Below are 27,703 nucleotides of genomic sequence, written 5' to 3'. Positions count from 1 at the left end.
TGATTTATGTGAAAGGTCTACTTCATTTGTTATTATTATTGATGTTACTACTCACAGGTATCAAATGTTTATTGATTTATGTGAAAGGTCTACTTCATTTGTTATTATTATTGATGTTACTACTCACAGGATCCAAATGTTTATTGATTTATGTGAAAGGTCTACTTCATTTGTTATCATTACTGATGTTACTACTCACTGGATCCAAATGTTTATTGATTTATGTGAAAGGTCTACTTCATTTGTTATTATTATTGATGTTACTACTCACAGGATCCAAATGTTTATTGATTTATGTGAAAGGTCTACTTCATTTGTTATCATTACTGATGTTACTACTCACAGGATCCAAATGTTTATTGATTTATGTGAAAGGTCTACTTCATTTGTTATCATTACTGATGTTACTACTCACTGGATCCAAATGTTTATTGATTTATGTGAAAGGTCTACTTCATTTGTTATCATTACTGATGTTACTACTCACAGGTATCAAATGTTTATTGATTTATGTGAAAGGTCTACTTCATTTGTTATCATTATTGATGTTACTACTCACAGGATCCAAATGTTTATTGATTTATGTGAAAGGTCTACTTCATTTGTTATTATTATTGATGTTACTACTCACAGGATCCAAATGTTTATTGATTTATGTGAAAGGTCTACTTCATTTGTTATTATTATTGATGTTACTACTCACAGGATCCAAATGTTTATTGATTTATGTGAAAGGTCTACTTCATTTGTTATTATTACTGATGTTACAACTCACAGGATCCAAATGTTTATTGATTTATGTGAAAGGTCTACTTCATTTGTTATCATTATTGATGTTACTACTCACAGGATCCAAATGTTTATTGATTTATGTGAAAGGTCTACTTCATTTGTTATCATTACTGATGTTACTACTCACAGGATCCAAATGTTTATTGATTTATGTGAAAGGTCTACTTCATTTGTTATCATTATTGATGTTACTACTCACAGGATCCAAATGTTTATTGATTTATGTGAAAGGTCTACTTCATTTGTTATCATTATTGATGTTACTACTCACAGGATCCAAATGTGTATTGATTTATGTGAAAGGTCTACTTCATTTGTTATCATTATTGATGTTACTACTCACAGGATCCAAATGTTTATTGATTTATGTGAAAGGTCTACTTCATTTGTTATTATTATTGATGTTACTACTCACAGGATTCAAATGTTTATTGATTTATGTGAAAGGTCTACTTCATTTGTTATCATTACTGATGTTACTACTCACAGGATTCAAATGTTTATTGATTTATGTGAAAGGTCTACTTCATTTGTTATCATTACTGATGTTACTACTCACAGGATCCAAATGTTTATTGATTTATGTGAAAGGTCTACTTCATTTGTTATTATTACTGATGTTACTACTCACAGGATCCAAATGTTTAGCAAAGGTGGGATCAATGAAAGTAAGTCCCAAAGAACCCAAGAATATACTGATCATGGGCAAGATGACCATTGGGCTGACCAGTAGAGTCCATATAGAACCTTTCCTCTTGGCCGGAACCTCTATAAACAATGTAGACATAATGCAAATGTCACAGCTTGAAGCTCAAAGAATTAAATAGATAAATAAACAGATAAATAGATATAAAAATACATTTCATAAAATAAATAAATAAAATAATAAATAAATAAATAAATAAATGAATAAATAATAAAATAGAATAAATGCTTCAATACAATTTACAACGACAAATGATGTGGATGTTTCGGGTTTTCCCTTTGTCAACAAAGCAGGATGAAAGAGACAGTAAAGACTCGTACCTTTACAGAAACCAGGAGCAGGCATTATTTGCTTCCTGAGCTTTTATGTTGCGCAATATTCACTAAACGTGCTCAAAGTGCTTTACAAAGGGTCTCTGACCAACAGCAACACGTAACACGATGAACGTTAGGTGATATTACAATTTTTTTTCGACAGAGACATCGCTGTTAGCAACCATTTTACACCTGAGTATGGTGAGAGAATGTGAATGAAGAGCCTTTCAGATTGGAAGGTCCAGGGTTTCAGTCCCTCTCTGAGCGGTGCATAGTCGAGTCCTGGGAAAAGGCTCTTTACTCACATTCTCTCATTGCACTCAGGTGTAAAATGAGTACCTGACCTTTAACAGCATTGCCTCTATCCCCCCAAAAAATTGTAATATCGCCTAGCAGGCGTCATGTCTTGTCCTAAATGTTAAATGTTGCTCTTGGCTTGGGACCCTTTGTAAAGTTCTTTGATCACATTTAGGGGAAACATTGCACTAAATAAATGCTCAAAACTTTAAGGGTCTCTTTACCAGACAATTTCAGGATTTTCCCCAAAACTTCATACGCAACTAACACTCAAACACAATGGCACCAAAGTTCTTGCGATGCATAATTTCTTTAGCAAAAGTGCTCTACAACACACTGTTCATTTCATTTAAATTTTATGATGTACAAAAGAAATTTGAATAAGAAATATGTTGGTTGTATCGTAACGAATTTGACGATTTTCCTATAGTTGGTAAGGAGAGGGTTAAAATTCAATTTTTGAAGCCTTCTAATAAGATTTGGGTTAACTGCTATCAGTGTGTATCTGCTGGACCTGCCTTTTATAATCCATGACCTTAGCGCCCCCCCCCCCCCCCCCCACACACACACCAACCACCTGCAGCTATTTTTGGATAGAACAACATCATAAAAAGGGTCATACAGCTAACTTGTGACCCATATCTTTTGGTGTTGTGTGTGTTGTGCGTGTTGTGTGTGTTGTGCGTGTTGTGTGTGTTGTGCGTGTTGTGTGTGTTGTGCGTGTTGTGTGTGTTGTGCGTGTTGTGTGTGTTGTGCGTGTTGTAGCAATCAGTCTCCAGCGAGGGATTCCAGGGACGCGACGTGGACGCTTGATTTATGTCGCTGGCTGAGACTAGCTTGTGTACATGTGGATGCCCAGAGCAGATGATGGAGCACATCCTTAGACAATGCCAGGACGGGCCCAGCTGCACTGACCATGACCTAAGAGTATGCTCCACAGATGCTGTGGAGTGGGTTCGGTGTTGCAGCGACAAGCCATGATGATGACCTAAATCTTTTGATACAGGTATCAATACAATACTGTGCACTTAGAGCTTCTTTTTAGTTTTTATAATTTCAAATCAATAAATCAGCAGCCTTGATACGATTTTTAAAAAAGTGAAACTGTCATATATTCTTTTTTGCAATATTGACATTGTTTAGTATTTTTAAACATATCTCTAACAGCCTGAACAACATGAACTTGGTACCAAATTAAAGAACAATTATTCCTCTCTAACATGGTAACTATTTTATAGTTGTATTTTTTTCAAGTAACTGTGAGATATTCATCAGTTTTGGATAGGAAGTCATTTTTTTCAAAAGAGTTATCTCCCTGCCAATTGGCATAGATTGTAGCAAACACCAGGCATGGGCAAAGATGAATGCATCCATTCAGGAGAGTGAGTTCTGGTTTTGAGACCAATCTGGAAAACTTCCGTATATCCACAAACACCCAGCTTAAAATATTTAACACTTATGTAAAAGCAGTCCTGCTCTATGGGTCAGAACAACCTTGACCACATCAGCCAAGATACAACATTTTCTCAATCCCTGTCTTTGACAAATCCTCAAGTTAAATGGTTTGACAGAGAGCCAAATGCTGACATTTGGACAAGAACAAACCAAGAACAAATGGATGTCCATGTCAGACGCAGAAAGTGGCGATGGGTTGGCCATTTTAAAAAAAATTTTATTTTTTAAAATTTTTATAAAAAAAAATTTTTAAAAATTTTTTTTCCCTTTTTTTAAAAAAAAAAAATTTTAAAAAAATTTTTAAAAAAATTTTTAAAAAAATTTTTTTAAATTAAAAAATTTTTTAAATTTAAAAATTTAAAAAAATTTTAAAAAAAAAAAAAATTAAAAAAAAAATTTAAAAAAATTTTTAAAAAAAAAAAATTTTTAAAAAAATTTTTTAAAAAAATAAAATTTAAAAAAAAAAAAAAAAAAAAATTTAAAAATTAAAAAAAAAAAAAAAAAAAAAAAAAAAAAAAAATAAAAAAAAAAAAAAAATAAAAAATTCCAAAATTTACTTTTTTAAAAAATTTTAAAAAAAAAAAACTTTCCCCAAAAAAAAAAAACCCAAAAAAAAAACAAAAAAAAAAAATAAAAAACCCCATAAAAACAAACCCCCCCCAAAAAATTTTAAAAAAAATTAAAAATAAAAAAAAAAAAACCCAAAAACCCCAAAACCCAAAAAAAAACCCCAAAAAAAACCCCCAAAAAAAAAAAAATTAAAACAAAAAAAATTTTAAAAAATTAAATTTAAAAATAATTAAAAAAAATCACTTAAAAAATTAAAATTAAAAAAACAATTTAAATATAAAAAATTACCCCTCATACAATAATTTTTAACCCCCCCCATCAAAATTTCCAAAACCCCCCCAAAAAAAATAAAAAAATACAATAAAAAAAATTTAAAAATAATTAAAAAAAATTTAAAAAATAATTAAACCCCCCAAAAAAAATTAACCCTTTCTAACTTAACCCAATAAAAAATTAAAAACACCCCATAAAAAAATTAACCCCCCCAAAAAAATAATTAAAATATAAATAATTCCCCCCCAAAAAAAAATTAAAACCCCCCCACAATAATTAACCAATACAATCCCCCCAACCCCCCTAATACAATACATTAAAAAAAAAAATTTTTAAACCCCCCCCCCTAATTCCCAAAACCCCATAAAAATTTCCCCAATAAATAACTTTAAATAAAAAATTTTAAAAAAAATTCCAAAATATAAATAATTAAAAACCCCATTTAATTTTTTCCCTTAAAATATTAAAATTAAAAATATTTAAAACATTAATACCCCTTAATTCAAAAAAAAAAAACCCCCCCATACAATTTCATTTAAACCCCAAAATACATTAACCCCCAAAAAACATTCCAAAACCCCCCCAAATAATTCCCAAATATACAAAATTTAAAATAAAAAATTTTAACCCCCCCCAAAACAAACACTTAAATATAAATAATTTCCCTAAAAAAACTTAAAATATAAATAAATTCCGAAAAAAAACATTTAACCCACCCCCCAAAAAACACTTAAATTAAAAAATAATTAAAAAAATCAATTTCCTAAACCCCCCCTAAAATTTTAAAAAAAAAATTAAAAAATAAATTTAAAACCCCTTTAAAAAAATTTAACCCCCCTAAATAAAATTAAAACCCCCCAAAAATTAAATCAACATTTAAAAAAAAAAAACAAATAATTAACCCCCAAAAAAATTTTTAAAAACCCCCCCTTTAAAAAAAACTTAAACCCCCTTCAATAAATTTTAAACCCAAAATTTAAAAATTAACCCCCCTTTAAAAAATTTTAAAAAAAACCCCTTTAAAAAACCCCCATTAATTAAACCCCAAAAAAAAATTTTAAAAATTAAAAAAACCCTTAAATAATAAAATTAAAATTACAATAATTCCCCAACCCCCCCAAAAAATTTTCCCCAAAAATAAAATTTAATCCCCAATAACATTAAAACCCCTTAAAAAAATTAACCCCCCCAAAAAAATTTAAACCCCCCCAATACAAAATTAAAATTAAAAAATTAAAAAAATACCTTAAAATTTTTAAAACTTAAAAAATTAAAAATTAAACCCCTAAATACCCCAAAAAAAAAAAATAAAAAAAAATTTTTAAAACCCCCAAAATTTAAAAAAAATAAATCCCCCTTTTAAAAAAACTTAAAAAAAAAAAAAAATATAAAATTTTAAAACCCCCCCCTTTAAAAACATTCCCCCCTTAATAAAATTCCCCCCCCCAAAAAAATTAAAATAAAATAATTACCCCCCTTTTAAAAATCATTAACCCCCCCAAAAAAAAATTAAAAATAAAATTTAAAAAAATATTAAAAAATTAAACCCCCCCCTTTTTTTAAAATAATAAAAACCCCCAAAAAAACCCCCAAAATCTTAAAAAAATAAATAATTAAAACCCCCCTTAAAACCCTTCCCCCCAAAATAAAATTCCCAAACCCCCCCAAATAATTAAACCTATAAATTATTCCCCCCAAATAAAATAATTTTAAACCCCTTTAATTACCCCCAAAAATACATTCCCAAATATAAATTAAATTAAATATAAATCATTCCAACTACCCAAAAATAATTCCAAACCCCCCCAAAACATTCCCAAACCCCCCATACAATAATTAACCCCCCTATAAATAATTAAAAAATTTCCCAAAAAAAATTTAAAATTAAAATTTTTAACCCCCCCAAAAAAAAAAAAACATAAAATTTTTCCCCCCCAAAAAAAAAAACCCCCCAACCCAACCCCTAAAAAACCCCCCAAAAAATAAATAATTAATACCCCCTAAAAAATTCCCCCCCCAAAAAAAATTAAAAAATAAAATTCCCCCCAAAATTAAAACATTCAACCCCCAAAAAAAAAAATTTTTTTAAAAAAAAACCTTAACCAATTTTTCATTAAAATACAATAATTCCAACCCCCTTTTCATTAACCCCCCCAAAAATTTCATTAAACCCCCAAACCCCCCAAATAAAATTCCAAATATAAAAAACTTAACCCCCCAAAAACATTAAAAATTTAAAAAAAATAAAACCTTAACCCAATAAATTAAATTAAAAAAAAATTCCCCAATAAATCCTTAAACCTCATAAATAATTAATACCCCCAAATAATTAAACCCCCCAAATACATTAAATTAAAAATTCCAACCCCTATAAAAAAATTAAAAACCTTTAAATAATTTAAACCCCCCCCAAAAAAAAAATTAAAAACCCCTAAATACATTAACCCCCTTAAAAAATTAAAAATAAAAAAATTCCCCCCAAACCCCCAAAAAATTTAATAAAATTAAAAACATTAAAAATTAAATAATTAACCCCCCCCATAAAAATTTCCAAACCCCCCCCCAATCATTAAACCCCCCCAAAAACAAACCCCTAAAACAAAAATTTAAAACCCCCCCATAAAAAACTTTTAACCCCCAAAAAAAAATTAAAAAAATACATTCCCCCCCCAAAAAAAAAACTTTAAAAACAATAATTTAAAACCCCCAAAAAAATTTTTAAAAAAAATTCCAACAAACCCATAAAAAATTAAAAAAAAATTTTTTAAACCTCATAAATAATTCCCCCCCCCTTAAAACTTCAACCCCCCCCTAAAAAATTAAAACCCATTTAATTTAAACCCCCCAAAATTTAACCCAATAAATTTTTTCCCCCCCCCAAAAAACTTCAAAACCCCATAAATCACATAACCCCCCCCTTTAAAACCCCAAATACCCCAATCCTTAACCCCCCCCTACAATAATTAAACCCCCTACAATTTTAACCCCAAAACCCCCCTTTTATAAAATTAAACCCAAAAATAAATTTTAACCCCCCCAAAATACCTTTTAACCCCCCAATTCAAAAACCCAATAAAAATTCAATATAATCATTACCCCAAAAAAAAAAAATAAAAATATAAATAAATTCAACCCCTTTTAAAAACCCTTAAAAAACCCCCAAAAAACATTAAAAGAAATAATTAAATTAAAAATTTTAATATAAATTAATTTAAAACCCCTAAATAAATTTTTTTCCCCCCCCAAAACTAACCTTTCAACCCCCCCAAAAAATTATTCCCCTTTCCCCTTTAAATTATAACCCACCCCAAAAACCCCCAAATATAAAAAATTCCCAACCCCCCAAAATTTAAAACCCAAACCCCAAAAATTTTCCCTTAAACCCCCTAAAAAATCCAAAACCCCCCTAAAATAATTAAAAAAAAAAATCCAAACCCCCAAAAAATACCCCCCATAATAATTTTTAATTTAAAAAATTTTAAAAAATTTTAAACCTTAAACCCCATTTTTCAAAAAAATTTTTAAAACTTAACCCCCCCAAATAATTTAACCAAAATAAAATTTAACCCACCCCCCCAAAAAATTCCAAACCCCCAAAATTTTTAAAAAACCCCCCAAATTTAATTCCAAACCCCCCCCCAAAATTTTTAACCCCCCCTAAAAATTTAAATATCAATAATTTTAAATCACTTAACCCCCCCCAAAATTTTACCTTAAACCACCCCCCCAAAACCTAACCCCCCTAAATAATTTAACCCCCAAAAATTCCCAAACCCCCTATTAAAAAACCCCCCAAAAAATTTAATACCCCCCCACCTACATTAACCCCCCCCAATTACATTAACCCATCTCAAAAACCCTTAACCCCCCTCTTTAAAAAACCTTAAAATAAAAAATTTAACCCCCCCCAAAAAAACAAACAAATAAATAATTAAACTAAAAAAAAAACCCCCCAAAAAAATTTTAACCCCCCCAAAAAAATTTAACCCCCCAAAAAAATAAAAAACCCCCCCAAATACATTCCCCCCCCAAAAAACAAAAAATAAAACCCCCCAAAAAATAAACCAATAAATTTAAAATTCAATAATTTCCAAATTAAATAAAATTAACCCCCAAAAATTTTTAAAAAAACAAAACCTTTAACCAAAATAAAATTTAAAATTTTAAAAAATTAAACCCAAAATAATTAATAACAATAATTAACCCCCTTTAAAAAATTAACAAAAAAATTTCATCCAAAACCCCCCCCCCCAAAAAACTTAACCCCCTTTAAAAAATAAACCCCCATAAAAAATTAAAAAATAAAAACATTAAACCCCCCAAAAACCCCTTAACCCCCTTATTTAAACAATTAACCCCCCCCTAAACAAAAAACCCATCAAACATTCCAAAAACCCCCTAAATAATTAAAATTTAAAAATTTATTAACCCATAACAATAACTTTTAAACCCCCCCCACAAAACCCCCAATAAAAACCTTTAAATTAAATCATTTAAACCCCCCAAAAAATTCATTCAAAAACCCATAAAAAACTTAAAAAACCCCCAAATTTAAAAAAAAAAATTTTCCAAACCCCAAAAATAACTTCCCCCCAAAAATAAAAAAATTTCAAAATAAAAAATTAAAAACCCTTAAAAATTAAAAATTTAAAACAAAATTAAAACCCCCCCTTTCCCCCATCCCCCAATTAATTAAACCCCCTAAATTTAATTCCCAACCCCCCAAAATATTTTAATCCCCCTAAATAATTAACCCCCCCAAAAAACTTCAAAATAAAACACTTCAAAAAATTTCCAATAAAAAAATTTTAAACCCCCCCAAAAAAAAAATAATTAAACCCCCCTTCAATTCCCCACCCCAAAAAAAAATTTTAAACCTAATAATAAATTCCGGGGAACCCCCTAAATTTTTAAACCCATAATAATTAAAAAATTTTTTAAAATTCCCCAAAAACCCCCTTAAATAAATAAAAATTAATAAAAAACCCCCCTAAATACCTTAACCCCAAAAATAAATTAAACCCAAAAAATTTTAAAAACCCCCCCCCCTAAAACATTAAATAAAATTTTTTAACCCAAAAAATTAAAATTAACCCCCCCCAAAAAAACTTAAAAATAAAATAACTTAAAAACCCATAATTTTAAACCCCCAAAAAATTTTTTTAAATAAATTTTAAAAATTAAAAAATAATTAACCCAATTTCAAAATTTTAACCCCAATAAAAATTTTCCCCCCCCATACAATTTTTAAAACCCCCTAAAAATTTTAACCCACCCCAAAACTTCCAAAACCCATAAATTAATTAACCCCCCCTTTTAAAATTAAAAATTATAAACATTAAAATTAAAACATTAAAAATACAAAAATTAACCCCCCTTTAACCCTTACCTTAAACCCCCCCTATAACCTTTAAACACCCCCTTTCAAAATTCCCCCGTACAATAATTAATAAAAACCCCTTTCCCCCCCCCTAAAAAATTTTCCCCCCCCCCCTTTTTTAAAAATTTAAAAAAAAAAAAAAATAAAACCCCCCCATTAAACATTTCCCCCCCCCCCCCCATAAAAAACTTAAAAATCTAAAAAAATTCAACCCCCCTATTAAAAAATTAAAACCCCCCAAAAAATTAAAAAAAAATAAATTTTCCCAAACCCCCCTTTTTAACCCCCCCCCCCCAAAAAAATTAACAAATAAATTTAAAACCCCCCCAAATTAATTCCCCCCCCCCCCAAAACATTAAAACCCCTAAATAAAAACCCCCCCTAAATTTACAATTAAAAAAATTTTAAAAATCAATAATTCCAACCCAAAACAAAATTTTAAAAAAATCAATAATTCCAACCCCCCCTTAAAAATAATTAACCCCCCCAAAAAAATTTTAAAAATAAATTTAAACCCCCCCCCCCTACAAAATTCCACCCCTATAAAAAATTAAACCCCTAAAACCCCCAAAAAAAACCCCCAAAAAAATTTAAAACCCCCTAAAAAATTTTAAAAATTTAAAATTAAACCCCCAAAATAATTTAATTATAAATAATTAAAAATATAAAATTTAAATTTAAAAAAAATTTTTAAACCCCTCAATTTAAACCCCTTAATAATTAAAATTAAAAATTAACCCCTAAAACAAATTTAAAAATAAAAAAATTTTAACCCCAAAATAATTTAAAAAACAAAAATTTAACCCCAAAATTAACCCAAAAAACCCCTTTAAATTAAATATATTAAAATAAATTTAATTAAAATAAATAAAATTCGAAATTTAAAAAAATTAAAAAAATAATAATTAAAATCATAAAAAATTTAAAATCATACAAAATTTTTTTTCCCCCCCCAAATACACTTAAACCCCCCTAAAATTTTAAAATATACAAAAATTTTTAAACCCATACAATACTTAAATTAAAAAAATTAAACCCCCCCCCCAAAAATTAAAAAAAAAATTAAAATAAATTTTATTAAAAATATCAATTTAAACCCCCCCCTAAACACTTAAAATTTAAAAATCCCCAAAAAAATTTAAAAAATACTTAATTAAACCCCCCCTAATTTTTCAATTTAAAAAAATTTTAAACCCCCAAAATAAACAAACTTCAAAATTAAAAAATTTCAATAATTAAAACCTTAAACCCCCTAAATTTAACCCCCCCATAATTTTTAAAAAATAATAATTAAATATACTTATTAACCCAAAAAATTTAAACCTATAAATATTTAAACCCCCCTAAATACATTCCCAAAAATATAAATAATAACCCCAATAAAATTAACCCCCCTAAAATATATTCCAAAAAAAATAATTCCAAACCCCCCCAAATAATTAAACCCATATAAAAAATTAAAAATTTTAAAAATTAAAAACCTATTACATTTAACCCATATAAAAAAAAACCCCCCCCAAAAAAAACCTTAACCCCCCCCAAAAAATAACCCTTAATTAAATAAATAAACCCCCAAAAACTTAACCAATAAATAAATTAACCCCCCTATAAAAAAAAACCCCCAAAAAAAATTAACCCCCATAAAAATTTAACCCCCCAAAAAAAAATTAAATTAAATAATTAAAACCCCCAAAAATAATTTTAAAACCCCCTTAAAAAAAAAAATTCCCCCCCCCCCCTAAATAAAATTAACCCCCCCCATAAAAAATTTTTAAACAATTTAAAAATTAACCCCCCTAAAATTAAAAAAATACATCCCTTAACCCCCCTCAAATACCCCCAAAACCCAATTTTAATTAACCCCCCAAAAAAATTCCCTTAACCGTATAAAAAAAATTAAATTTAATACACTTTAAAAAATAAAATTCCAACCCCCTAAAATAATTCCCAAAACCCCCTTTTTAAAAAAAAAAAAAATAAATATATTCCAAAAAAAAAAACTTAAACCCCCAAAAAAAAAACAAACCCAAAAAAATAAAACCCAAAAAAATTAAATTTAAAATAAAAAATTCAAATTAATAATTCCAACCCCCTAAAAATTAAATAAAAATTCCCCCACCCCTAAACCCTTAACCCCCCTCAACAATTTTAAAACCCCCCTAAAACATTAAATTCAAAAAAAAAAATAAATAAAATTCCCCCCAACCCATACAATTATTCAAAATTAAAAAATAATTTTAAAATAAATAATTGAAATAAAATTATTAACCCCCCCAAACAATATATTCCCAAAAAATACCCCCAAAAAAAAAATTTTTTAAAAAAACATTTATTAAAAACCCTTTATATAATTAACCCAAAATAAAAAATTTAAAATCATTAAAATTAAAAACCCCAAAAAATTTTAACCCACCCAAATAACAATAATTAAACCCCCCTTTTAAAAAAACCCAAAAAACCCCCCCAAAAAAAAACTTAAAAATATAAAAACCTTAAAACCCCATTTAAAAAATAAAATAAATTTTTAAACCCCCTTAAAACATTAAACCCCCTATTAAATTATTAAATTTTTTCCAAAATAAAAAATTTAATTCCCCCAAAAAATTTCCACCCCCCCCAAAAAAAAACCCCCCCCCCTAAAAATTAACCTTAAAAAATAATTACCTTTATCAATAATTAAAAAAATTTTCCTTAAATCCCCCTTAAAACTTAAAAAAATAAATTTCCCCCCCCTTAACTTAAAACCCCTTAAAAATTCCCAAATATAAAAAATTAAAATATTTAAAATTAACCCCCCTTAAAAAAATTAAAAACCCAAAAAATTAAAAAAAAACCCCCAAAATAAAAAATAAATAAAAAAATTTTTTTTCCAATAAATACTTAAACCCCACAAAAAAACCCAAAAAATTTAAAATTTTAATAATTAACCCATTAAACATTAACCCATTTTAAAAAAAAAAAAATAATTAACCCCCTAAAACCTTTTAAATCAAAATAAATAAACCCCCCTTTTAAAAAAACCCCAAAAATTAAATTAAAAATACAATAAAAATAAATTTTTAAAATTAAAAAATTAAAATAAAAAAATTAAATATAAATTAATTTAAACCCCCCCAAATAATTAAACCTTCAAAACATTAACCCCTCATTTAAAAACCCTTTTTAAATCAAAAAAAATTCCCAAACCCCCCCCAAAAAAATTAAACCCCTATAAAATCCAAAAACACCAAAAAAAAATTAAATTCTTCCCCCCAAAATAAAACTTAAAACCCCCCCCCAAAATTGAAAGTCAAAAAAAATTAACCCAAAAAATTAAAACCCCCAATCAAAAAATTTTAAACCCCCTTTTAAAAAAAAAATAAATAATTAAAAAATAATTCCAACCCACCCCATAAAACCTTCCAACCCCCCCCAAAAAAAATTCTTCCCCACCCCCCAAAAAATTAAAATAAAAACATGAAAAATCAATAATTAACCCCCAAAAATTTTAAAATAAATTTAATTCGAAAAAAAAATAATTAAAAATTAAAAAACATTAAACCCCCCCCTACAAAAATTAAATTAAATAATTAAATTTTAAAATTTTTTTTTTAAATAATAAAAAATTTATAAAACCCCCCCACTTTAAAAAATTACCCCCCCCCAAAATTCTTAAAAAATAAATTAAAAAAAACCCCCCAAAAAAATAATTGAACCCCCAAAATTTTTAAAATAAATAACTTAAAATAAAATAAAAAAACCCCCAACAAAAAACCCCCCTTAAAAACAAATTTTAAAATAAATAATTAACCCCCAAATAATTTAACCCCCCAAAAAAAAATTAAATAAAAATTTAAACCCCATAAAAAATTTTAACCCACCCCAAAATAAATTCCCCCCCCCATACAAAATTTAAACCCCCAAAAAAAAAAAACCCCCCCCCAAAAAATTTAAAAACTTAAAAAAAATAATTAAAACCCCTCAATACATTAAAATTTTTAAAATTTTTAACCCCCCCAAAAAAAAATTTTAAAAAATCAAAATTAAAATAAATTTGAACCCCCCCATAATACCTTCCCCCCCCAAATACACTTAAAAATATAAAAAATTTAAACCCCAAATTTAAAAAAAAATTTAACCCCCAAATTTAAAAAAATTAAATTAAATAATTCCCCAAAAATAAATTTTTTTTCCCCCCCCCAAAATTTTTAATTTAAAACCCCATTTTAAAAAAAAAAATTTTTTTTAATTCCAAAATTTTAATTAAAATAAAAAAATTAACCCCCCCAAATTTTAAAAAAAAATAAATAATTAACCCCCTTTTTAAAAATTAAAAAATCAATAATTAAAATATAAAATTTTACCCAAAAAATTTAAAAAATTTAAATCAAATTTTTAAAACCAACCCCAAAAATTCCAACCCCAAAATTTATTTAAACCCCCCCCTTAAAAAATTAAAAAACAAAATTTTAAAAAAAATTTAACCCCCCTAAAAAAATTTAAATTAAAAAATTTTAAAATAAAAAACATTAAAAACCCATAAATAATTAAAAATAAAATTTTTAAACCCCCCCCAATTTAAAAATTTAAAATAATAATTTTAAACTAACAAAATTTTTAAAAAAAAAACCCCCAAACCCCCCCAAAAATTTTTAAACCCCATAAATAATTTTTTAAAAAAAATAAAAACCCCATTTTTAATTCAAACCCCATTTTTAAAAATAAAAATTAAAACCCCCCAAATAATTAAAAAATAAATTTAAAATAAAAACATTAACCCACCCCCCAAAAAATTTTAAAAATAAATTTTTAAAAATAACAAAATTAAAATATAAATTTAATTTTAAAAAAAAATATTTAAAACCCCCCCATTCATTATTTTTAACACCCCCAAAATTCCAACCCCCCAAAAAAAAATTCCAAATAAATAATTAAAATAATTAAAACATTAATAAAATAAAAAAAATTTTAAATCAACAAAATTTAATACCCCCTTAAAAAATTAAACCCCCAAATAACTTAAACCCCCCCAAATCATTTCCCAACCCCCCTTTTTAAACTTAAAAATATAAAAACTTAAATCTAAAAAAATTAAAAATATAAATATATTTTTAAAAAATAAATAAATTTTCCCCCCAAAAAATAACCCCCCCAAAAAAAAATAAAATTAAACCTAAAAAAAAATTTTTAAACCCCCCTAAAAAATTCCAAAAATAAAAAAATTAAAAATTAAAAAACCCCCCCCCCAAAAATTTTAAAATTTCCCAAAAAATTTTACAAAAAAAAATAAATTAAAACAAAAAAATCCAAAAATTAATTAACCCCCTTAACAATACACTTTTAAAAATACCTAAATTTAAAAACCTCAAAAATTTTTAAAACATAAAAATTTTTCAAAAAATTTTAACCCCCCTCAAAATTAAATAAAAATAAAACCCCCCCCATTAAAAATAAAATTTTTAAATTTAATAAAAATTTATTTTTTTTAAAAAATTTAATAAAATTTAAAAAATTTTAAAATTTAAAAATTAAAAAATTTTATAAAAAAATAAAATTAAGGAATTAAAAAATTTTTTAAAAAATAAAAAAATTTTAAAAAAAAATTTAAAAAACCCCTTAGTCTTAAACCCCCTTTTTTAAATTTTTATAAAATTTAAATTTAAAACTTTAAAATTCCAAACCCCCCTAAATTTTTTCAAACCCCCCCATTTTAATTACCCCCCAAAACAATAACCCAAAACCACCAAATAAATCACTTCCAAACCCCCCATAATATATTCAACCCCCCCCCTAAATCCTTCCAACCCCCCCCAAAACTTCAACCCCCCCATAATACTTCCAACCTACCCCATATAATACACTTCCAACCCACCCCATACAATACACCCAACCCACCCCATATAATACACTTCCAACCCACCCCATACAATACACCCAAACCCCACCCATACAATATACTTCCAACCCACCCCATACAATACACTTCCAACCCACCCCATACAATACACTTCCAACCCACCCCATACAATACACTTCCAACCCACCCCATACAATACACTTCCAACCCACCCCATACAATACACTTCCAACCCACCCCATATAATACACTTCCAACCCACCCATTACAATACACTTCCAACCCACCCCATACAATACATTTCCAACCCACCCCTAAAAACACTTCCCAACCCACCCATACAATAACTTCCAAACCACCCCATACATTCCCATTTCCAACCCACCTCATACAATACACTTCCAACCCACCACATACAATACACTTCCAACCCACCCCATATAATACACTTCCAACCCACCCCATATAATACACTTCCAACCCACCCCCATTTCCACCAACCCCATAAATAAAACTTCCAACCACCCATACAATACACTTCCAACCCACCTCATACAATATACTTCCAACCCACCCCATACAATACACTTCCAACCCACCCCATACAATACACTTCCAACCCACCTCATACAATACACTTCCAACCCACCCCATACAATACACTTCCAACCCACCAATTTTAAAAATTTTCCAACCCCCCCCAACAATCCCTTAACCCCCCCATACAAATACCCCCAACCCCCCTTACAAACATTAACCCCCCCTTTAAAACCCCAAAACCCCCCCCAACATTTTCCAACCCCCCCTCATTAAAATACCCCCCTAGGGCCAATTGAATGTTCTGATGAAAGAAATGATACCATTGTTTCAATTTATAGTACTTTTTGTAGAAAGTAGGTTTGGATTACATTATTGTTTTTGCCTTTGGCCATTGGCCAGTAGAACAGATTCTTCTCTGGCCACACACTGCGCAATGGCGCTGAAAGAGTGAACATAGACATCTAGGGGGTGAGGTGGCCAAGTGGTTAAGGCATTGCTCTGTGACCCAGAAGGTCCCAAGTTTGATTTCTGCTTCAGACACTTTTGTTGTTTGTTTTTTTTCAGTGAGCAAGGATATTAACTCCCAATTTGCTCACTTTGGACATCAGACTGTAGTTTTATGGATTATCTATATTCCTTTATGGAATGCCTAGGCTACGACATCTAACAACAACAAGAGATGAAGTGAGTAGGAAAGTGCCAGAAGACAATAGAGAATAAAAATTTTGTGGCGGCGAGAGGAGCTCGAACCTGCTACCTTACTGGTACGACAACTCTGCATGGCCGGGGAGAGCTTGAGAGATTGGCTCTACTGCCTGAGCTATCCACCAGTCCCTGGCTGGAAAGAGTGCGCTACACAGAGGGAGGATTTTTTTTTTGGAACGATCAACTCATCTCACAAGCAAAGAAAACCAGTTTCCATCTTAGATGCAGTAGAACTCTTCCTAAACCCTTTCTCCATCCAGCAGTAACTGAACAGCTGATCTGTTAGAAAATACGTTGCAAACGACCAGCATCCTATCCTAGGGTATAAATAACAATGTGGAATTGAATGTAAGCTTCAATTTAACAACGGAAACAGATAAAATGGACGTTTCAGGTTTCCCCTTTATCAGCAACATTCGAGCAGCAACATTTACATTATCCTAGGGTAGAAAAATAAATTTAAAAATCTTTTTTTTTCTCTTTCTCGTCATTATCTGCTTGTAAACTGAGCAAGGCTAAAGGTGGAAACGTTGTTTACTTTGTATCGTTGGTGTCGTGTCCCCTTTTATATGAGCAGACTTGCTGACCAACCCCAAAAGAAAAAGATTTATCACATTTATCCCAGCATTTATGCTAATTTTCTCATATTTTCACCCCAAAAAATATTATTTTCAACATGTGAAATGTAATCAACAAAAATGACTAGAACAACTTCAAAAAAGAACAAAATATCAAACACGGAACATTTCAGGCTCAAAACCCTTCTTCAGCAAACAACAAAAACACAATAAAGACATAAATACATTACTGAATTCCAGATAGACGACAGAGATTTTTTTTAGGTCCTCTCTGTAGAAAAATCTTTGAAGTCTAGTTCTATCGCTATTAGGTCTCAGATTTCTAGTCTGAAAATAAGAGGAAACACTGTACATCTGGCCACCCACCCATGCCACAATGAATGTGTCAATTCAAAATATATTTTTGATAATCAAAATAAATATTCAAAAAAGCATCTCAATGTCCTTACCCAAACAGGACAGAGCAGGACCCTCCCACACAGATGCCAGAAACGAGGACAAACTTGGTTCCAATTCTAGCCAGCTGACATGCAAAGATAGACAAGAGAAAATAAATATGTAAATTATAATAATAATAATAGATAGCACTTGTATAGCGCATAACCATAACTAGGTCATGCTCTATGTGCTTCACAGTTACAAGAATGACAATCTAAAATATCATTAACATGCATCCACACACACACACAAACACACACACACACACACACACACACACACAAACGTGTTTTGTAGTTGTTCCAGGTGACTGAAGTAGACAAATACAGTAGCTTGAATCCTTTTATAAGTAACCATTAAACTGATGACAAAATTTGTTTTCATCATTTTCTTTGTGTTGAATAATGAAAAATAAACCAAAAATTGTAAATCTAACAATAGTAGTAGTAGTAGTAGTAGCGTATGGCTAAATCTCCACACTAGAAGTCTCCAGCCAGTCATTAAATTCGTCACTGCAGTTGAGGACAGCCTCGAAATCTCCCACCAATCTCATCACATGGCAGTGTCAGATTATGTGGTTTGCTGTCTCTGACAATGGGGACAGCCAGCTGACTCTCTCAGAAACCATCGATGCGTGTTTGCAGCAGTTTTGCCATAGCCTGTCAGTAGTCGGTTTGAGGTGACCCTCTGTTTTCGATTGCCATTCCTGAAGCCTGGCATAAATTCCATTGGGTCTTTGATTACCCCACCTCCCTCGGGCATGGTATTTGTCCAATTTTCCCTCCAGGTTTCCCCAATATCACAGGGAATTCTGGAATCAAGTAGTGGTGTTCTAGGAGCTTCATTTATGATGTTTTTTTAATGGGATAATTAGGGTGAGGTCTTTCAGTTTGTGGCTACTTTTTGGGCTGCTTCTTCTTGCCTGAGTTCTGCTGGTGCGATTGTGCTTATAGTTGGGAGTCCAGGGGTGGAATAGTAGAAAAGCGTGGATAAAGTATTGAATTTGTCCGAATTTTTTCGACACTTTAAAACTCAAATAATTTTGATGCCAGATCATGAGATTTTGATTTATCTTTTATCATTTCACCAGGAAAAACTGATGGAAACGTATTTTGTCATTATTTTCTCACAGTCACTTAGTATTGGAGTATTTTTTAAAGTACATAACACAGTGGGGGTCCCAAAAGCTCAGTTGGTAGAGCACTCACTTCACACACAAAGGAACCAAGATCAATCCCGGGTGCATTCGAGATTTTTTCTGACTCCCCTGTCCACCCAGCAGTGAATGGGTAGATGAGTCTGTTAGATTTGACAGAAAGTACTTTGCGATAGACTAGTGTCGTATACAAAGGACAGCAAGCAATTGCTATTGTCCATTTCATGCAATAGAAACCGGTTTAAACTCCAGCTCCATGGACCCAATGGCTCTGAAGAACGACTACACAATACAGTGCAATCAACTTATAATGAGATGGCCAGGACTTTTGAAATTTTATCTCTGAGATCAAAAGTCTTTACGTTTGATTTATACATAAATATACAATTGTGCTCAATGTTGTGTCAATTCTCATTGTGAGTTGCACTGTAAACAACTTCATCCCCTCAATCTGTGAGGAAAAATCATAAAACTTCTACTTACAAAATTTCCGTAGATAGGCGATGTTAGAAAGATGATAAGTTCAAACACAGAGAATATGAAACCGATAGTCTCAGTAGACAAGCCCTTTTTTTCAGCCTGCAAAGAGAGAAATCTCCATTATCAGAAGCCCAAACCTTCCTATCTACTCGAAAATTTCAAAATCAGACCCATACAAAAATCATCAGTAATAAATGGTAAAATTTCAGTAAAACTAAACTAAACATTACGAGTTAGCGATTGGCTTAGCTATCATGGCCATGAAAATGAGTAGGAGCCTTTATAACCTTAGCGTAAAATTTTATTTTTTTCTCTATCTTAAGATTGTGGTAACTTAAGAAAAAAAAAAGTCATATTTTCTCTAACACTGCGACCAAATTGCTGTGAAATAAAATTACGTAATATTTCCTGCATTTCCGTAAGTCTGTAATTGTCACCAAACTTCCGTAACAATTACTGACAACCTGTAAAAGCTATTTCAATATCTAGTGAAGATCTATAAAATATTTGGGTGGTTTTAAGGCTATCTTAGCTTATCTGTGTTTGACAGCGGCATTATTTGTTTGAATAAAACATCAATTCCAAGCTTTTTTCTAAGCTGTTATATTCATTCTGAGGGTCCCAATAGCTCAGTTGGTAGAGCACCCGATTCACATGCAAAGGAACTGAGATCGATCTTGGGTGCAATGGAGATTTTTTTTTTCTGACCCCCCTGTCCACCATGCAGTGATTGGGTAGCTGGGTCTGTTAGATCTGGTGGAAAGTACTTTGCGATAGACTAGTGTCCTATCCAAAGGGTAAAAAGCAATTGCTATTGTCCGTTTCACACTTTAGACACTGGGATAAACTCCGGCTCCATAGGCCAAACGGCTATACTTGTCCATAAGAAAGGCAATTTGTGTTGTGTTTACAATTACAAAGCTCTACAAACAGCACAAACTCATGTCATACACATAAGTCAAGCGGCGAATTCATTCAAACATACAGTGTACGGTAAACATTGGGGGGGGGGGAGGAAACACACGCACGTATACATGTGCGCGTGCACACACATACACACACACTTAACTCACTGCGATTTAAATCAGTATCTTACACACAATTTCAGGACTACTTTTAAAAAAATATTTATTCTTTGTTCATGACTTTTTACAGTCCACAGTTTCTAGCAGCCTAGTAAATATCACTAAGATAATATTTTATGTAAAGAGCTTTTTAACAATGACTCAACCAGCAGGTCATATATCAAATTAAGAAATTAAGAAGAAGGCAACGGTGTAAGATAAAGAACTGAACAAGTGTGTATGACAAAGCAAGAAAGAAAAATACAAGGAAAAAAAACCATCCCAAAAAATCAGTCGACCTTGACTGGGGATCAAACCTCAGACCTTCTGATTACTGGTCACACGTGCTACCATTACACCACAGAGGTCTGAGGTTCAATGCCCGTCGAGATCGACTGATTTTTTGGGATGTTTTTTTTCTTGTATTTTTCTTTCTTGATTTGTCTGGCACCTTTCATACACACTTGTTCAGTTCTTTAACAGGTCAAAGCTAGTGTCATTTTGTTAGGAAACAAGAATGGTACAATCTCCTTACCTCTTTGGGGAAAAATGGACCCAGGATGGAGAAGGAGCAGCAAACAAAGAAATTGGACATGGAACACAAGAGAAGAATGGATTTACTCCGTCTTGGAAGGTTGAAGAAGGAAAAGTCTTTTCCGTTGCTTTCCGAATCGTCCTTGACATTCGCCTGCACATCATTTCCAGGTGCAGAGAGTAAAGGAGTTTTTTCATTGCAGGAAAGGTCACTGTGAACTGTTAAATAATAATTTTAAATGTAACAAAGGCAAAATATGTGACGAATCATGTCAAACTGGTATCAGTTTGTGTGGTTAAGTGGCCTTGTGGTATGACATTCACTTTCAGACCTTGCTCTGTGGTGCTGCACATAGTTGAGTCCTTGGAAAAGGATCATTACTTAAATATTCTCACTGTACTCAGGTGCAAAATACATACCTGGCTGTTTACAGCGTTTTCTCTGTCAAAAAAAATAAATTGTAATATCACCTAATAGGCGCCATGTCTCGTCCTACATGTTAAGTGTTGCTGATGACTGGGAATCCTTTGTAAAGCATTTTGAGCATGTTTAGTGGATAATGCGCTATATAAATGCACTCGTTTTATAATGCCAGGATGAACAAAATCAAACGAATTGAATTTGAAGTAAAAACAATGTAAAATTCAAGTCATTTCTAGTTAAGAAATCACACTTACTCTTCTAAATCTAAACATTTAGTTTTACTTAAAATAGGTGAACAATCTTTTCAATTTTTGGGCCCCCATTTTTGGAACTCTCTCCCATCACACGTGAGATGCTCAGATTTGTTGATAAATTTCAAATCTCGCTGAAAGTTTTATCTTTTTACGCCATAAGTAGCAATATTTTGTTGTTGTTAAATTGAATTTGTATCACTTTTCCATCAACACTTGTCTTACCATATGTTTTATTTTATATCACTGTAAAGCGCTTCGAGCCTGTGACAACGGGGTAAAACGCTATATAAATGAAAATGCCATTTATTAGTACTCAAATATAAAAATTTAGACTTAATCCAATTTTGGACAGCAAAATGACCCTGACATACTCCATAGAATGGTAAAGCCCGTACAGCCTTTCAAGTCCTGAAGAATGGTAAAGCCCGTACAGCCTTTCAAGTCCTGAAGAATGGTAAAGCCCGTACAGCCTTTCAAGTACTGAAGAATGGTAAAGCCCGTACAGCCTTTCAAGTACTGAAGAATGGTAAAGCCCGTACAGCCTTTCAAGTACTGAAGAATGGTAAAGCCCGTACAGCCTTTCAAGTACTGAAGAATGGTAAAGCCCGTACAGCCTTTCAAGTACTGAAGAATTGTAAAGCCCGTACAGCCTTTCAAGTACTGAAGAATGGTAAAGCCCGTACAGCCTTTCAAGTACTGAAGAATGGTAAAGCCCGTACAGCCTTTCAAGTACTGAAGAATGGTAAAGCCCGTACAGCCTTTCAAGTACTGAAGAATGGTAAAGCCCGTACAGCCTTTCAAGTACTGAAGAATGGTAAAGCATGTACAGCCTTTCAAGTACTGAAGAATGGTAAAGCCAGTACAGCCTTTCAAGTACTGAAGAATGGTAAAGCATGTACAGCCTTTCAAGTACTGAAGAATGGTAAAGCCAGTACAGCCTTTCAAGTACTGAAGAATGGTAAAGCCCGTACAGCCTTTCAAGTACTGAAGAATGGTAAAGCCAGTACAGCCTTTCAAGTACTGAAGAATGGTAAAGCCTGTACAGCCTTTCAAGTACTGAAGAATGGTAAAGCCCGTACAGCCTTTCAAGTACTGAAGAATGGTAAAGCATGTACAGCCTTTCAAGTACTGAAGAATGGTAAAGCCCGTACAGCCTTTCAAGTACTGAAGAATGGTAAAGCCCGTACAGCCTTTCAAGTACTGAAGAATGGTAAAGCCCGTACAGCCTTTCAAGTACTAAAGAAAATTTGGAAATCAAAAGACATCGGGGTCTCGACAAACTAAGAATTTTTAATACTAAAAACACACGGGGAAACACACGCACGTATACATGCGCGTGCACACAGACACACATACACACACACTTAACTCACTGCGATTTAATCAGTATTTTACACACAGTTTCAGATACCGATGGTGATATTGATTGGGATCATAAAATTAAGCCATCAAAAGTCAGTCAGTATTTAAACAAAATTTCTGATACAAATGTTGACAGTTATAATAATAATAATATTAAGGCATCAAAAGTCAATCAGTATTTACACACAGTTTCTGATTCAAATGTTGATAGTAATAAGGATGATAATATGAATGCTTCATATGATGTCAATCATTATAATTTATACACAATTTCTAATACCAAAGCTACTTCTGATATATTAATTAAGGTACCTTTTTATAGGAGTTCAGGTCACTGATTGCTGATGGTATAAAAGTACACTTGTATCTATGTGTTACTGATGGCTGATGGTATAAAAGTACACTTGTATCTATGTGTTACTGATGGCTGATGGTATAAAAGTACACTTGTATCTATGTGTTACTGATTGCTGATGGTATAAAAGTACACTTGTATCTATGTGTTACTGATGGCTGATGGTATAAAAGTACACTTGTATCTATGTGTTACTGATTGCTGATGGTATAAAAGTACACTTGTATCTATGTGTTACTGATTGCTGATGGTATAAAAGTACACTTGTATCTATGTGTTACTGATGGCTGATGGTATAAAAGTACACTTGTATCTATGTGTTACTGATGGCTGATGGTATAAAAGTACACTTGTATCTATGTGTTACTGATGGCTGATGGTATAAAAGTACACTTGTATCTATGTGTTACTGATTGCTGATGGTATAAAAGTACACTTGTATCTATGTGTTACTGATGGCTGATGGTATAAAAGTACACTTGTATCTATGTGTTACTGATGGCTGATGGTATAAAAGTACACTTGTATCTATGTGTTACTGATGGCTGATGGTATAAAAGTACACTTGTATCTATGTGTTACTGATGGCTGATGGTATAAAAGTACACTTGTATCTATGTGTTACTGATGGCTGATGGTATAAAAGTACACTTGTATCTATGTGTTACTGATGGCTGATGGTATAAAAGTACACTTGTATCTATGTGTTACTGATGGCTGATGGTATAAAAGTACACTTGTATCTATGTGTTACTGATGGCTGATGGTATAAAGTACACTTGTATCTATGTGTTACTGATGGCTGATGGTATAAAAGTACACTTGTATCTATGTGTTACTGATGGCTGATGGTATAAAGTACACTTGTATCTCTGTGTTACTGATGGCTGATGGTATAAAAGTACACTTGTATCTATGTGTTACTGATGGCTGATGGTATAAAAGTACACTTGTATCTATGTGTTACTGATGGCTGATGGTATAAAAGTACACTTGTATCTCTGTGTTCTACATTTTGGCTGAGCAAAACGTCTTCCTTCGGAAGAATTTTGAACTCACAATTCAAGGGGTATTTGCTTGAATTAACAATACAATTTGCTTTCCTTTCTACAGCTTTCGAGTATTCTTTAGAAATAGTTTCAATTGTGCTATTTACTATTTTGCTACATTCGTTCGTAATTTTCTGAATTTTGAAAAGTCTGTATTACTGTATGGATCAGAAACATGGAGGACAACCAAGGCATCAACAACAAATTACAGAATTTTGTAGACAAATGCCCAATAATTTTATTTTTTTAAAAAGGGTTTTACAGCGCTTGCAACACATTAAGGTCATATCAGCGCCAGTAAAAAGGAACAGGCCTGCATTTGCCCCCTGAAAAAATTGCCTGAAAATCTGCGAGACGTAATTGGGTCCGGGTCCTGTAGAGGGTCAGGGGGGACAACGTCAGTGAGACAAGGTCGGGGGGACAACGTCTGTGAGACAAGGTCAAGGGGACAATATCAGTGAGACAACATCAGTGAGACAAGGTCAGGGAGACAATATCAGTGAGACAACATCAGTGAGACAAGGTCAGGGGGACAACGTCAGTGAGACAAGGTCAGGGGGACAATATCAATGAGACAACATCAGTGAGACAAGGTCAGGGGGACAATATCAGTGAGACAAGGTCAGGGGGACAATATCAGTGAGACAAGGTCAGGGGGACAATATCAGTGAGACAACATCAGTGAGACAAGGTCAGGGGGTCAGTGAGACAAGGTCAGGGGGACAACGTCCCGCTGAAGCCAAAGCTTTTTCAATATAACATGTGCAAAGATCCCCATTTCCCAGAATATTTTCTTAGAATTTTACCAATTCAATAGGCTGTGAAACAAAATGAAAAATTTAAATTAAAATATCATCCCCCCCCCCCCCCCCGGAAATGCCGGCAAATTTACAGGCCTGAAGGTAGAAAATGGGATAGTAAAAAGTTCTAGAATTACAATTAAAGCACCCAAGAAAAAAGGTAAGACAAAGGGGAATTTGTTCAAATAGGAAACAGATGTAGATTCCAAGAGCACACTATCAAAGTACATAGTTTGAGATCACCTAAAAGTCTCATCCAGACACAAGCACAGGTCCCAACTAAGAGGAATACACTCAAATGTTTACAAATCATATATTATATAATATGTAAACAAAGCAATACAGTGCATAACAGAGAGATGATTTACAAGACAAAAATATCATCTCCCAAAACTCTAACTATATATTTGACTGTCTTCCTCCCAGCTGGGGTATCCGGCCAGGGCCTGGACAAAACCAAGACAAAGACAGAAAGCATGTTGGAAAACAGATATAGGGGGATAGAAGACACAGTAAGTGCCTCCCTGTCCACTATGGGAGGTCAGGAACCCCACCCAGACATAGGGGGATAGAAGAAACAGTAAGTGCCTCCCTGCCCACTATCGGAGGTCAGGAACCACCACCCAGATATAGGGGGATAGAAGACACAGTAAGTGCCTCCCTGCCCACTATGGGAGGTCAGGAACCCCACCCAGACATATGGGGATAGAAGACACAGTAAGTGCCTCCCTGCCCACTATCGGAGGTCAGGAACCCCACCCAGATATAGGGGATAGAAGACACAGTAAGTGCCTCCCTGCCCTCTATGGGCGGTAAGGAACCCCACCCAGACATAGAGGGATAGAAGACACAGTAAGTAGCTCCCTGCCCACTATGGGAGGTCAGGAACCCCACCCAGATATAGGGGGATAGAAGACACAGTAAGTGCCTCCCTGCCCACTATCGGAGGTCAGGAACCACCACCCAGATATAGGGGGATAGAAGACACAGTAAGTGCCTCCCTGCCCACTTTGGGAGGTCAGGAACCCCACCCAGACATATGGGGATAGAAGACACAGTAAGTGCCTCCCTGCCCACTATCGGAGGTCAGGAACCCCACCCAGATATAGGGGGATAGAAGACACAGTAAGTGCCTCCCTGCCCACTATGGGAGGTAAGGAACCCCACCCAGACATAGGGGGATAGAAGACACAGTAAGTAGCTCCCTGCCCACTATGGGAGGTCAGGAACCCCACCCAGATATAGGGGGATAGAAGACACAGTAAGTGCCTCCCTGCCCACTATGGGAGGTCAGGAACCCCACCCAGACATAGGGGGATAGAAGACACAGCAAGTGCCTCCCTGCCCACTATCCGAGGTCAGGAACCCCACCCAGATATAGGGGGATAGAAGACACAGTAAGTGCCTCCCTGCCCACTATGGGAGGTCAGGAACCCCACCCAGATATAGGGGGATAGAAGAAACAGTTAAGTGCCTCCCTGCCCACTATGGGAGGTCATTAACCCCACCCAGACAAGTGTCTAAGGATGACTTTGGGCATCAAGTGGATGGATTTTTTTGTTTATGACTTAATATCTGACAGGATAAAGTACATCTGATGTTTAAATTCCTTTAACAACATAAAATTCTTTGTAATATACTCAGCATAAATGATGAATGGTACAGTTTTTAAAGTTGGAAAGAGGAATAATTTAAAAAATAATTCACCTGTTTCAGATTCAAGTGCCTGAGTTGTAGCTGTCTCCGACATGACAGCGCTCATCTTGTTTTCCAATTTCTCCTGAGACAAAGATAAAGAAAGTACACTGAATTATTAACTTTATAATCATAACAAATAGTATTTATTATAGCTCTTTACCCCGTCTAAACAGGCAGCAAGCGCGTTATATTGACATCAATTGAAATGAACTTTAACCCTTTAACAAAAGAGTCTGAATTTCAGACAAGAATCAGAATTTCTCCCATGTATTTATCTACTAAATGGTTCCAACTGTAGTCCTACCCGTTTTAATCAAAACAGGAAGTAACAGTAACAGTGATTGAAGCCAGAGTTGAAGTGATGCTATTGCTCTCTTGGAACTGTCAGGGAACAGCTCCTTGGAACTGTTAGACCAGGGAACAGCTCTCTTGGAACTGTCAGACCAGGGAACAGCTCCTTGGAACTGTCAGACCAGGGAACAGCTCTTTTGGAACTGTCAGACCAGGGAACAGCTCCTTGGAACTGTCAGACCAGGGAACAGCTCCTTGGAACTGTCAGACCAGGGAACAGCTCTTTTGGAACTGTCAGACCAGGGAACAGCTCTCTTGGAAACTGGCTGATTAAGATCAAAGAGAGAGGGAA

General features: G+C 32.6%; 1 protein-coding gene across 1 annotated transcript in view; it reads right to left on the bottom strand.

Annotated features, from left to right (window-relative positions):
- The window catches only part of LOC144957130 (MFS-type transporter SLC18B1-like), a 66,401-nt gene that overhangs the window by 34,824 nt on the left and 3,874 nt on the right, over positions 1-27,703 (bottom strand). Inside the window, exons 2-7 of the mRNA XM_078888149.1 lie at positions 27,070-27,142; positions 21,120-21,337; positions 19,524-19,619; positions 17,896-17,969; positions 17,063-17,185; positions 1,424-1,595 (exon numbers count right to left, since the gene is read on the bottom strand). Coding sequence (XP_078744275.1) covers positions 1,424-1,595; positions 17,063-17,185; positions 17,896-17,969; positions 19,524-19,619; positions 21,120-21,337; positions 27,070-27,124 — 738 coding nt within the window. The 5' untranslated portion in view covers positions 27,125-27,142. The remainder of the gene's footprint in view (positions 1-1,423; positions 1,596-17,062; positions 17,186-17,895; positions 17,970-19,523; positions 19,620-21,119; positions 21,338-27,069; positions 27,143-27,703) is intronic.

Source organism: Berghia stephanieae, chromosome 11, assembly GCF_034508935.2.
Source record: "Berghia stephanieae isolate SIO BIC M18660-M18661 chromosome 11, UCSD_Bste_1.3, whole genome shotgun sequence".
NCBI classification, from domain to species: domain Eukaryota; kingdom Metazoa; phylum Mollusca; class Gastropoda; order Nudibranchia; family Aeolidiidae; genus Berghia; species Berghia stephanieae.
Note: the sequence above shows the minus strand (reverse complement) of the source record. Positions and strands in the feature narration are given on the sequence as shown.